This window comes from Vidua chalybeata, chromosome Z (assembly GCF_026979565.1).
Source record: "Vidua chalybeata isolate OUT-0048 chromosome Z, bVidCha1 merged haplotype, whole genome shotgun sequence".
Classification (NCBI taxonomy): domain Eukaryota; kingdom Metazoa; phylum Chordata; class Aves; order Passeriformes; family Viduidae; genus Vidua; species Vidua chalybeata.
Genome location: NC_071570.1, coordinates 46961878 through 46976193, shown reverse-complemented (window position 1 = coordinate 46976193; position 14316 = coordinate 46961878). Strand labels below are relative to the sequence as shown.

The 14316-nt window shown below is 36.1% G+C and overlaps 1 protein-coding gene across 3 annotated transcripts in view; it reads right to left on the bottom strand.

The window, feature by feature from the left end:
- LNPEP (leucyl and cystinyl aminopeptidase) overlaps positions 1 to 14316 on the bottom strand; it is a 55874-nt gene that overhangs the window by 30030 nt on the left and 11528 nt on the right. Inside the window, exons 2-4 of one of the 3 annotated variants that reach the window (XM_053931966.1) lie at positions 5970 to 6076; positions 3043 to 3883; positions 516 to 654 (exon numbers count right to left, since the gene is read on the bottom strand). In XM_053931966.1, the coding sequence (XP_053787941.1) occupies positions 516 to 654; positions 3043 to 3860 (957 nt within the window). In that variant the 5' untranslated portion in view covers positions 3861 to 3883; positions 5970 to 6076. Of the gene's footprint in view, positions 1 to 515; positions 655 to 3042; positions 3884 to 5969; positions 6077 to 12646; positions 12661 to 14316 lie in introns of those variants that run through there. The other 2 variants (XM_053931965.1, XM_053931964.1) reach the window with 2 other exon arrangements.

Genomic DNA, 14316 nt, shown 5'->3' with positions numbered 1-14316 from the left:
TCAGATTCCTCATTCACATTCTAGAGCTGACTCTGTCTGTATTCATACCACATCTCCCCTCATGTAGCCACAGAAGCACATCCTTCAAGATCAGGCATATATTTCACATAGACTGGTGCTAATTACACAAACTACTGCTGAAGGTACTTCAGTACTCTGCACGCGTGCAGCAGCAGCAAACACAGAGAACTGGAAAGCAAACCTTAAGGGCTGCTGAGACCAATGTCACCAACAACATAACCTTTGCAAAATAATAGTTCATTTAATTTCAACAGGAATCCTTCAGTCATTCAACTGTCTTTCAGTAACATCATACACCATGCAATGCATTGAACAGTTGTTTTCTCTATGAAGTTCAAGTCTTTGAGAACAAAACAGTTGATAAAGTCGTATAGTTTATAGCTTAGCCACTCAGGTCAATCCCCTGGACATTAATGCAATAAAACCAATCACAAATACTGAAACGGATTACCTAGGCAGCAGCTCTACTAAAATTCCCCTACAAAAACAGGTACCTTTGGCATATTTGACAGAGTGGAAAGTTTCTCATCCCTTTTGATCTTGATTAAAAAAGTAGCTTTAAGGGCTGGTTCATCAAAGCATGGAAAAGCAGACCTTGCTGCCAGGGGTTCAAACTGAGTTGCTGCAAACCACCTAATGGGAAGAGTGGAGAACAGCAAAATAAAAATTATTAAAGATATAAATGTCAGTTTAGTTAGGATAGAACAGTCATTTCCCTCCCAAACATTCTAAGAGCTTGTTATAGGAATAGATTTTTGAACAACAGATGATAAGGCTGGGCCAGTCAGAGTAAATGTTTAATTCACGATTTCTTATTTAAAACCCAATAACATACTTATTTGAGGAGTAATCTTCTTGGCTTTTTTTGCTTTCTGAACAAAAAAGAATGCACCTGGAATAACTCATTTACAAAACAACTGACAAAATATAAGCCAGCCAGTTTCCAAAGAGAGGGAACAAAAAGAATATTGAAAAATTAAATTAGCAAGCATGTCTACTAAATAAGAGTTTGGAAACCTCTGCAGTAGACTGCAGAAGGACTGCAAGGAAGCTTTTTCATCTAATTGCCTGGACATTTCCTGCAGATGTTCCCACAGTTCATCTAACTGTATGCCTGTTCCCTGTGCTGGCTAGTGGATGGATTCTGTCCAAGTCCAAGTTGTCTTGTCTCTAATCCAATAGCTATTAATATCACAAGAAGATTTCTCAGGAGTCTACTTCCTTCTCCACTATTTTCATACTAACTAGCCACAGAAATTATGGCTTTTGATGGAGAGCATCTTTGACTTCTGCACCTGCAAGACAACACAGAGTTCAACAAGTCTACTAATTGAAGTATTTACTGGGGCTACACGGAGAAGATGGTACACATTGTGGAGTTTTTTCTCCCTTTGCTTTTTTTTTTTTTACCTACTGCTAAGCTACCCACAAGTGTTTGGGCGGTTTATTTGTTCTGTACCATGATTCGAACATTTTTGGATATACAGCTTTTCTGAGACGGCACAGTGCTGACAACTCACAAGATTAAACTGTATGCCTGCTTTCAACTTCTTACTCTTTTTTTTTCCTCTGACAAATCGGTGCAGTTTCGCTGCAAGACTGCGCAGAAGAAAAGCAAAGAATAAAGAACCATTCTGCATAAAAATATAAATAAGATCCAGTTTATTTTTTAAATTTTGCTTTTGGCAACAAGTTAAGTGAGTTATTTTGCCATTTTATATTTCTGTGATGGTATAAAAATATTCAAAAGAAAGCAAAACTAAACTTATTTTCTTCCAAAATCAATTCATTGTTTGAGTTTTATATAGAAAGTACAGTAACCACAAAAGTTATCAGGGTAGTCTGCATTTGTAAAACTACAGACAACAGATGAACAGAGACAATGCCCCTGCAAAAAGATGAGGCAGGCAAGGCAATGGAAATTATGAAATCACTAAAGAGTTATCTGAAAAGGATTTACTGAAAAACATACAGGCTAAAACATGTTTAACATACAGGTCAAAACATCCTGCTCCTGAACAAAAGCAGGTAGCACTGGACTGAAGGGGGACAAAATCTCAAAAAAATACTGACAGATCATATTCTTCCTCTGTGAACAATTAAGCATTCTCTTTCTACTATGGTAAATACAAACAGAAAAGAAAGCTGCAGCTACATCAGAATAGGAAAAAAAATCCACTGAATTTCAATCATTCAGGTAATTTTTGCCTTCTACACTTACCACTGCACTCTTATATCTCCTTACTTCATGGGAATGCATGTTTTTAATGCTTGCAATAAGTTGCTTAGTTGACTCACACTGCTTTTCCTGTCTCTTTTTTATTGCACCACACTGTTTCTAGAAGACCTGCATGGATAGTTATTTGCCCACAAAGGCATGAACACTCTTAAGTATGTGACCAACCTAAGGTCCATTTGAAGTGGGGAAGGAGGGTCAATTTTTAATAATCTTCTTGATAAAAAGCACTTATTTACTCTATGCAAAAATAAGTGTGACGTTTCCCTTTTCTCCAGTCATGTGGGAATTTGCCTGATTGCCATGACTTTTTCATATACGATTGAGAACATCTTGGCAATGACATCTCTCAGTTCCCTTAGGACTGTGTGATGCATCTCTTTGGGCCCCGTTGGGTTCCTCTGTTGGTCTTGAATCTGGGCCTCTTTCTATGAGGACAGGAATTTGTTTCCTCAGTCCCTGCCTTGAGACTCAAGGGCTCAAGAAATGTGGTAAGAATTTCCAAAGACAGAAACAAAAAATTTAACAAACCAAAAAAGCCACACTACAACTGCCTAAAACCTCCACACTGAAGTACATTTCACTGTAGGAGAGGCTGCCCTGACTTAAGGAACTCATCCATGAAAGACATTTTTCAAGTAGATTAATCAGGAGATAAAGCACTGATTTTTCTCAACAGGAGTAAGTAGCATAAAATATCCAATTAAAAAAGCAACCTTTCTACTTCTGTTATCAAAGCACAATCTAGAAGTGACAGAACAGAGAAGCTGTATTAGTGGGCATACCTTTGCTTAGAGTTCTCATCCTTGTAAGAAATTTTGTAGAAGCCATAGTAGGTGTCTGATAAATTAGATGAATATTCCATGTTGACAGTATAATTCTGTCCTGCAAGGAGAGCCTCCGGAGCCATGAGTGCAATCTGGTCATGCAATGGATATTCCAAGAATTCAACAGCCTTTGCTTGCTGTCCTTGTGCTGAAGTAATTGTTGCCTTGATGATATTAAGTCCTGAGCTGTGAAGTACAATCTTCCGAGTTACATGGAGGATGTTGACCACTATTTTTACAGAGCCTGCAAATTTCAGAGTAGTCAAATTTGGCTGCAAGACAAGATCATAGTGCAGTGGTACAACATCAGGAGGAAGTCTAAGTTTTGCCCATGGAAATAGTTTTCCATTTGTTGCCAAAGGATATATTAGTTCCATTGTATGATTTCTTTTATGGCAGCCTTCTTTGGTAAAAGTACACTTGGGAAGAAGATAAATCACTATAATTAATGAAAATGCAATCACAAAAACAACTGTGCAAACCACCATGGTCCTTGTAGAGGGCACTGAGAATGATCCATTTGGATTTTGTCTATATGCAGACATGTTATTCTGCAGACTTGAGCTTCTGTTCATGAAGGACATCCCCAACAATTTTGCTGATGACTCATAATCCTCTTCATCATCATCTATTTCATGCTCTCCAAGGCCACGCACCAAGAGACGGGAGCTTCTTGGCTCATATTCCACTTCATCAGGCTCCAGTGGATGTAAACAAGGCTCTTTTGCCAGGTCAACCACATCAGGCTCCTCTTCAAACATACTGTTTTCAATCATATTCCTGGGTAACTGGATTCGATCTGAAAAAGAAATGACCATATATTACACCATAAACAACAGGCTTGAGTGTAACACCTCAAAGATATTTCACTGAATTACAGAATAGGAAACATCTTTACAATATATACCATCAAGATCTCTTCCATTTTCCCTCCTAAGTTTGTTTCCTGGAAACATTTCTATGCTTTTCTGCCTATCCTAATTTTGTTTTCAGTGTCTTCAAAAGGATGCTTTCCTTGGACATAATCAAAAGCATCTTACACCATAACTGGAGGTCAGCTAGACCACTGCACTGCTCTCCCACTCCACTGATGTCATTGGCCTGGCTGCATTTCCTCTACTCCAGTAAACTATATTTGTACTCAACTTTGAGTAAAATAACTAAGTTCTTTAAGTTGGATTATTTTTATGTTGCACAGTAAAGTACAGCAGCCAATACAGTTCTAGAAGTGTTTCAAATATGCTGCTTTTTGAATTCTTTAGCAAAGGAGAAAATCTGCCAATGTGATGGCAGCCATACAAATAAAACATCTATTAGACATTTTTAAACTTAATTTTTCACAAACATTGCAAAAAAGATAAAAATATTTCTCACAAAGAAATAGCAGTATAAAAATCATCGTTCCAATCGACATCTTCATTTAAGATCTAGCTACAATCCTTGAAAGAATCCACACATCTAAGAAGTCAAATCAGTGCCAATCAGACTGTTTGCCTCCATACAATTTGTCCTTAATTGATAATGGACCAGTGAATATAAAGGAGGAATTGAGATTCATACCAAATTTTAAAATAACATTTTTATAGCATGCAGTTACATTTTTATCCAACTTCTGATCTTATCTTCCACTGTTTATGTAAAAGGTTATCTTTTAGCTCTTTAGTCTCCAGTCACAGGTTCTATGCAAGGGACTAGACAATACTTTTGCCCAACTAGAAGGGTTCAGAAATGAACCTAATCTCTTTAAGATATGCCTGTCTACTGTCAACTGAACAATATTCACATCACACCTCTATCTTTCACATTATTTGTTTCCAGAAGAAGAAAGGTGATTTTTGCTCTGGATGTAAACTTACTATAAAGTAGGCTTTTATTAATTTCTGGCAAGAATGTACATTTTGCCAATCTATAAACAACCTAGAATATAACTGTTCCTCCAATGCATTATTTCTTTTATTTTTCATTTTATTAAAATCAAGTTTCTATATGGCTGAAAATCTCAAAATTGAATATAAAACATTTTAAAGAAAAGATGGCAAGAATATTTTCAAACTAGATATACTAAGTTCCTCAACATTCACTCTAAATGTATCAAGACTTCTTGCTTCAAGGCCACAAACTCAGAAAAACTGGAGTGTCAGTAACTGTAGCAATTAAAAGGGCCTTAAAATAAGGTAAACGGAAAATAAAAAAATCCTTCCCCAGAAAATCCAGTAAGAGAAAGGTGCACTAGTCAACCTGAACAGGAGATACAGTGATGTATGAAAGCAGGGAGTTTGGTGAAACTTGGATCTACGTGCTCTAAGAAATAATAGGATCAGAGTGTCACAAGATATCTGAGGGCTGGCAGGAACTTCGGGAAGTCATCTGCTTCAACCTCTAGGCAAAAGCTTCCAGAATTTTCTATTCTTATGGCATTTCCCAGTACAGCGCTCACATGCCAGCCTTCACGCTGCAGTTGCATTCAGTGATCTAGCACCATGATCGCTACACCAGAGCACGTGCACTTGCATGTCAGATTGGGGGCCACACAGAATTGAGAGGACAGAAAGCTAAGTTAAATTAGAAGTGAAAACACATAGGCAAACTAGTGGAGCAAAAAAATGCGGAAGGAAAAGTATTGTGCGGCAGAAACTCTTTTACAATTCCTCTCCCCAAGAACAGTTTATCAAAAATTCACTACAACTTTTAACAGAATTTCTTTATTACCCCCTTCAGCTGGTTGCTTTTGAAATTTGCTGACTAGCTTCAATCAAATTTGAAAACAGACTGAAGACCAAATTTCTTCAAGTCCCAATATAATCCCATCCCAAAACAACCAGCTGCTGGTAGAAGACATCCAAATCCATATCTGCTATGTAGAAAAGGCAGGTATTAAGACTCACATCTTAACCACTCCAAAAGGTAGCAGTCAATCAGTACAGAGCTCCAACCCCAGCCATGGCATGTGCAGCTGCACGGCCAGCAAAAGAGGTAGAAGACAGGGGAGGCACTGCAGAGGGAAGGAGGAGAAAGATAAAGTGCATAAATCTAGCAGAAATCAGGTTTCATCAGGTCTGAGCACAGTCTGCTTTTTGAGGAGCTTATTCTCTATTAAGCTGCTTCTAAAGGCAGCATTTTCAAAGTCGCATGCAGGTACTAACAACATTTTCAGTAAAAAATAATTATACTAAAAAATCTCAAACTGGAACTAAGATAGAAAAGTTAAACTAGAAGTTAGCTTCAAGACAATTCACAGTTTTAATACCTAGAGACATTAATTTCTAGGAAAAAACAGTTATAGGCAATTTCTACAGAAATATTTGCACAAATTGGAAGTAATCAAAATCTGTAAGATCAAAACTTTACTGCCTATCAAAAGCATCACAAGACTACTACTCTCCACTGGAAAGAACATAGACCAAGTATCAAAAGATTACTAGAGCTATTTATGCTGACATAAAAGTCTTTATCATTTTCTTTATTCACAGAACACATTTTTAGGAGATGAACCATAGAAAATTTGTTTAAAACTTTAACACTCAGATAAACTCTGAACTCTTTCCTTCCTGCTGGTTCACTGGCATTACATGATAATGTGAGTGAATTGAACTTTGATGAAATTTCAATTTTAACAATATGAGCTAAACAGCCACATGAAGGGGAATACCCCAGTATTCTTAAACTGAAACATGCCACAAGGAATAAGGAGCAGCTTGAGGAGCATGATTGCAAGTATCACATTTCACTGTCATCTCTTATACCACGTATGGCCAAGCAGCAAACATTCCCATTTTAAGATACATACAAAACAGATTAATTCATATTCCAAATACAACACAGGACAAATGACTATAAATTCAGGAGTAGGAAAATTAGCCTGGAAAGAACTTGCATGGTTCCAGTGAACTACCATTGTCATGCCAGAGGTTGCAGGTGCGCTAGAGACATTTGTGGTCACACCAGTCCACAATAATGGAAGTACTGATCTGAGCTGCTAAAATGTGTTACAAAAGCCATCTCCCATCAAGCATGGCAGCTTGAATCTAAATCTTTGCTAAACACAAGTCTAGTGTGAGAGTAAACAAGGAGGTGAAAAAAAAAGTCTTGGAAGTGAGTCTTGCTGCTCTCTAAATAGTCCTAATGAAATACTGAGAGCCTAAAGGTGAAAGTGTAAGCTTTTAGCTACACCAGCTAAAAGCTTAAACATACCCAAAAACGATTTTACACAATTCTTCTACAAATTTTTATTCTGAAAACATGGGATTTTAAACATATTCCCCAATACATGATCTATTATCACATTTAATGGTGAATAATATGAATACTCACAGTTAGAAACAATCCTGAGAATAGATGTGAGGTTAACTACTATAAGATTGACAAATCCAGAAAGCTAACCTTCCTTATACTGAAAAAATTAAGGAAAGCAGACATTTTCTCAAAACTGATGGTTCTGAAAGTTTCCTTAGAGCTGCCTCCTGCAGCACAGATTCCCAAAAATCTATTGCAAGGTATCTCCTCATTACAATATTCAGGTATGGTAACCAGCTGGGTCTATTATTTTCTGTGAAGAGGACAGAATGCTTATATGTGAACTTCAAATGTAATTTGTGCCAAGATAACAGTACAATGAGCTTGATCGATGTTCTGCAGGCTTTGACAATGTAATCCCCATAGGCTTTGATAATGTGACCTAGGTGGTATAGAGTGGCGTGACTTAAGGACATAAAGGCAAGCCACACTGCTTGCTCCTGTAAGACAGACACTCTTCACTTCTATACCTTTCACAAATTAGTCTTTAAACTTATGAAGAAACTTCACCACAATACTCATGTTCAGTATGTAACATGATCCTACAGGAAGAATCAGGTTTTGAAGTAAAACAGTAGTCCAGCATTTGCTCCCAGTATTTATTTTGTCTAAAGAGGTCCCATCTCATTAAGAAGGAGAATGTAAGCTTTTTCCTGAAGTTTAATAGGGAACACATTGTTTTGAATTTTTGTGTGTGCAACAACAAAGTATCTCATGATGTTTGGTTTTTGGAATCCATTATAAATATTCTGTAGAATACAGAAAGAAATTATTCCTTTATATTTCAGAGACAGTATCTTCCTGCAATGTTATTGATACCTCTTTTTAGTTCTAGAAGTATGTACTTCTCCCTTGCAAAAGAAAATCAGTAGTCTCTTGCCTATGTCTATCATATCTGGGTATTCTACCTCAGAGCAGAAATCTTAATACTGAAAAGTCTTATATGGATCTAAGTGACCTATTCATTGAGTTCATTCCTTTTTAAGAGATATGCAGAAAATGCTCAAATGCATTTTATTTTTCAATTTCTCAATTCTGATTAAGAGGGTAAAACTAATAAAAACCACCTAAAAATCCTGTTCAATTCTATTCAATTTAGACAGACTGTTATTGCTTTCTGAGACTGAAATTCAACACAATATGATCGTTAAATAGTGAGCAGATACAATATTTTAACTGAAAAAAAATGTTAGAGAAATTAGAGTAACACCTGACACATTGTAGCAATCAAACTCCCACTGAAAATAAGTGAGAACCTTTCTGTAATTCTGGAATAACCTAGGAGCAAAATAACTTTCAGGTAGCATGTACCAGCAGAAGCAGCAAAACCCAAGGCCAGACCAAACTCGTAAAGGGGTATAAAGTGTGGCAACCAACTGGAATAAAAATTGATTCCCACCGAATGTAAACTACTTCAGCTTCATATAAATAATAGGAGAGAAGATGCAGAGTTAAGCCTCCCCAAAACAAGATATTCATGCCTTGTGGGTGAGGAAAGAACACAGAAAAACTGTGAGCCAAGTACTTGTTTTGCTATCAAGCAACTCACTGATATTATGTCAAAGAATAATTTTGCCCAATGAATTCAGGAACAGATGTTTAACAATGCTATTAGCTATTAAGAGCTATAATACTGTTTCACATACAGAACTTTTATGTCCAAATTTAAAAGCATTGACTTTTTTTTTTGCAGAAGCAGCTGCTGACAAATAAGCAAATTCCATAGAAAAACCGCATAAATTTGCCCCTATCAAAAGCCTGGTTGCTTTGGCTAAGGCTATCCAGCAGGGCAAAAAGCAACTCTGAGATGAGTATTTTCCATTTAAAGATATTTTTTATCTTCATGTACATGTCTAAATGCCACTTCAGCTATAAGCAGCAGTGAAACACTTTGCAAGATTTCAGCACAGGTACTAAGATCAGAGTATGTTATTCCTAATACCTGAATGTGCTTGCCACCAGGATGGTAAAGTGAGTTGGAGGAGAAGATGCTATTGGGCACAAATACTGTGTCACACATTCTAAAACTAAAAGAACAAAGGCTCCACTAATACTTAAGAATTGGAGAAATTAGTTCTACACTGTTAAGGTTTAGCAAACAGCATAAAATTCCTTGTTTCCAGGACTCTGAGGAACTATTTGAAGCACTTATGAGCACTTGCAAATACTTTGTGTATGGCATGTAAGCATGCTCCAAGCAGAGAAACGCATGCTTGTATGTATATTTAACTCATCAGTAAAAATAGTAAGACTGGTTAGAGTACATGGAACCTGACCTTCTCTCCTTCACTTAGTCTTTGGGACAAGCAGAAAGGAATGTAGTTATGACTGAAGCAGGTCAGTCATACATAGTCATGGATACAAAACTGTAGAAATGCTACTGCTCTTTAAGTTGTTTAGTCTTTGTCAGTAACTAACATCATGTCACATGGAAAAGCCAATGGAGGAATTCTGCAGAAATAATGACACAGAGTAACTGCCCTCTCTCATATCAAAAGCAGTAAATTTAGTATAACTATTTCCCAGAAAAAGAAGAAAAAACAAAGGTTGAAATTTAGATAGCAAAAAAATGTTTTCACTGTAACTTAAAATTTACATTTTGCTTAGTGAAATAGTAATTTCTCATTGTATCTGAAAAAAAATAGAAACATCACAAATTAAAAAGAACCTATTAGCCATGACAAACATATTTAAGTTTTCTGCTATATAAGTTTTCTGCTATATTTTGCCTTTAAGAGGTAATATGATTTGTACAGGCATGGCTCTATAAAGTTTGGAAATAACAGGTACCTGCTACAGAATCTGTTTTTTAGGGAAAAGATGAAGACATTACACACAATAGAGTACACATCTATATTTATGAGAGAGGAAACAAAAATATACCTACTTAGTGAAATTTCTTACACATGTCTGCCGTCATGTCAAGCTAGTGACCAGAACAAGATTAAATATGAGACTCAATTAAAACCAGACGTATTTGCATTGTACAGTCTGCATGCAAGAAGGAACAAAACAAGCTATAGGAGAACAGTATAACGAATATTCAACAAGCTTTCAGAAGTGTTACGTGTTTCTATTATTAGTTTCTACTTAAATTTAAAATAACTCAACATTTTAAATGCACAAACTACTAAGGCTGTCACTATAAAAAAAAAATCTTAATGCTCCTTTCTCTCCTAGAAAGATTTGACTTGACTGTAGAAAGAAAAATGTGATTTTTCACATTAAAGAGTCATCTAAAATGTGTTTAAGGACATCTGAGGCACTAAAGATTTGGAAACACTATTAAAGGTTTATACTTTTCTTCCTGAACTGTCTGATCTGAAGATGCAAATCTACATCTTCAACCTCAAACAGGAGGCAGATAGAGACAGAGAAATGTTTAATACACCAAATGTCTCCAATATGAAAAAGCAACATAGCAAATAGTATTCATTCACCTTTTTTAAGTTTGGGGAATTTTTAAATTCAATTCAGCATAGGCCCAAATTTTACATATAAATAATAAAAGCCATAAATCTATTTATTTAAGCTGAATTACTTAGTAAAAATATAATTTTAACAGAATTGTAAAAATTAAAATTATATACCTGGGCTCTGCTCGCTCTTAAGGCAGTTCACCAATTCTACTTTACAGGAAGCAGCAGATCAATCCCCCCAGTTCTGAACTGCCAAATATTAATGTTTTTATAGAAGACAGAAGGGAACATTCACTCTTATTTGTGCACCTCATGCTGGACTCATTGCTTGAGACTTGCTCCAAATTTTACATCCTATTCTCACCCAAAACTGTGGTCCCGGTTGTCCACTACGTAGATTGTGTCTACGTTGTCTGAGAGGAGAGAAGAGAGATGGGCAGCCCAAAGGGGAGTGCTAAAACAGATTAGTTGTCACAGATACTCAAACTGGCATACAGAGGCATTTTTAAGAAAATTTTGATTCCTACTACTGGAAATCCAAAAGGTGAGAAATATTCCAGAAAGTGAAATCACTTCCTCAATGGAGATCAAAAATCACTAGTTCCAAACATCACTAGTTAAGGGCTTTTATTATTGCACATCAGCATTAGAGTTTAAGTAAACAGAAATAAGAACAGCCAGGAGTATAGATAAAATATGGTTGTCTATGATATTTTTTTTCAACAGATGAGGAATAAAATGGCTGGCAAAGAAGAGGTTTAATTGACAGTAAAACCAATCTGAATTGGTAGACTTTGAAAATGCATATTCAAGACATAAATTGTTAACATTTTCTTAGATATAAACTTCACATTTCTAAACCTAAAGAATAAATTAGGCTGGAAACTTTAGCTAATGCAGTTTATGACTTGCATAACCTAATAAGACAGAAATTAATTTCAAAAATCCAGCAGAGAAGGAAGCAACATTCTACTCAACTACTTCAGCAAATGAAATGAGAAAAAAAACAAAGATCAAGAAACAGAAGTGACAACTTAGAAAACTGACAGTATTTTATAGGAAAAGTTTTGTGGAAGAGAAATATTTTAAGAATAAAACCCTCAACAGATTACTGAAAGAATATGGTTCTTGGTTTATCTCAGTCCCACTTCCCTATTTATTTAGGCATCATTCAGATTCATATATATCTAATATGTCTTATCTATATGCTGTATTATAAGATATTTGGCACAGTATTTTAACTCATAGATGACATTATCACTAGGTGGCATCTAATTTTCTATCACAAAATTCTCAAAGAACACAAATAATTGGCATTGACTGATCTCTGGCAATATATGCCAGTAAATGCTCAGTCTACTAAGTGCTTTAGACAAAAAAAAAAAAAACCTCCTGCTATCAAAAGCCTTCTATTATGTTTGGATGCAGATTCAGAGCTGCTTTTTGTGTTACTGCAATTTCAAAACCTACTTGTCAAATCAGAAATAACCTCAGCTCTGCAATAGGCTTATGACAGGTTGCTTGCTCAGGCAAGCATTTCGAAATCTGAACAATTATACAAAAGACACTTAAATCAACTGGCTAAAAGCAACCATACTGGTATTTAACCTTTAAACTGTAATTCACTGTTGATGAAGCAGCAGCAGCTAGGAAAGGAAAGCCAGGCTTTCTCACCATTGAGTACAAATATGAAGTCTAAGTTTTTAAAGACAATTAAGCAAACAGATAAACAGACGCACTCATATGCAGAAGTGATTGTCATCTTAATGTTCATGGCCAGTCCAGAGCTATGGGCTGAAGCCTCTCAATCCACCTGAACACTTAGTATGAGTACATAGAAGCTGCATTACCTTTTGACATCTGAAAGGAGACCACCTCCAGAGTTATTTCTGAAGCAGAACTGCCTCCCATCTCGGCTCAATCAGAGAATTTAACAGGACGAATAAAGTACTGACTGGACCCAGACTGGAGCTGTGCAATACAGTTGTTGTCACAAACATGCAAAACAACTGATAATCAATCAGACAGACTTTACATGCAATTCCATCCCCCCCACCCCCAAAAAAGAAAAAAAACATGAATCTGAAGCCACATCTCACATCCCTTTACATTGCCTTAGCGCTACCATCTGTCTATTTCACTGATCATTCAACTACCTCAAAGAAAAAGTCTTCAACGTACAAAAAAAAAAAGGTGCCCTGAAAAATAAACACTCAGTAGTATCGGTAATGCTACAGACAGTATTGGAAAGTTTCTGTAGTTTATCTGCTAGCAATATTCGATGCTCACCATGCAATTATTCCCAATACTGTAGGTTCCCTGCTACTACCTAGCAACCATTCTTTAAGGATTAAATTTGCCTTTTGTATCAACTGTTAATTGCTGTGGTCTAGTGTCTTATTTTTCCTTGATGAATTATGTGCATTAGGATAGTCAAAATCAGCACACAGTGGTTGCTATGGATTGATAAAAAAAAAAAAAAGGAACAAAATTGCTGAAATCGAGAAAAAAAAAAAAAGCAGACATTTTATACATATAGCAGAAAATGGTAGTAACAGTTGATCAGACCTGTGCTTATAAACACTTAGGAGAATTGCTATATGATTTTGTCTGAGAGGTATTTGCTTTTGAAAGAACTTCGTTTTGAATTTTTCATTCATTGCTTGCTGATAAGCTCTTCTGGACAGTCTGAACAAGCAGCATTCTATAAAAAAAAGAGTATCTAAATTGCTTTCCCTAGTTTAGAAACCCTCTAATCTATTTTAGGATTGAGGTAATTCCTCTAAAGATATTTGCTCTTATTTTAGCTGCATTTAGAGTAAGTTGCTCCAAGGCAACCCTTGGCCTAAAGGTTTAGTATGGCCAGTAGGTTAGGCTGCAGTGAGAGTAGGTATGTTCAGTGGTAGCTGTTAAGTCTTAGAGGTTTGAGCAAAAGTTAACTGAACACAAAAGGCTTCTAGTGGCTCAACAGGTCTTGAAGTTGTAGAATAAGTACCATAAACTTATTTTCACATCGACAGTCTGATTTCTGAAATCACTGATGCAGAAAATAGAAAAATAAAATCAAAGGTTATGCTTAACTATAGCTGTCTAATGATACCAGCTCTTAAAGACATAGGCCTCTCTCCTTTTTTATAAAAGAGGTTTAAAAAAGAGATAAAGGTGTTACTTGATAGCTCAGCAATGATCTTTTCTGGGATTAATTACTTTGAATCTCAGCAGTCCAAGTGAAAACTGCATCTCATCTGTGCTCTCCTCTATGCAGCAGATGTTTTGATGCCCTCAAATTTCTCCCAAAACAGTCATGCAGTGTATTGTGTTCCTGGATCCTTTTTTCCTGGCCCACAGAGCCATTTTTCCAATTTCATTATATGTAAACTCCAGCGAAGACCAACAAAAACACTCAGAAAATTATTTGTTACTGACATTTCCACTTTTCAACTGTTCTGCTTTTGTAGCTGTTCAATTTAAAAGTTGCGTGAAAATACCCAGGCTGTGTTCATAAAGATTTCTGCAGTTC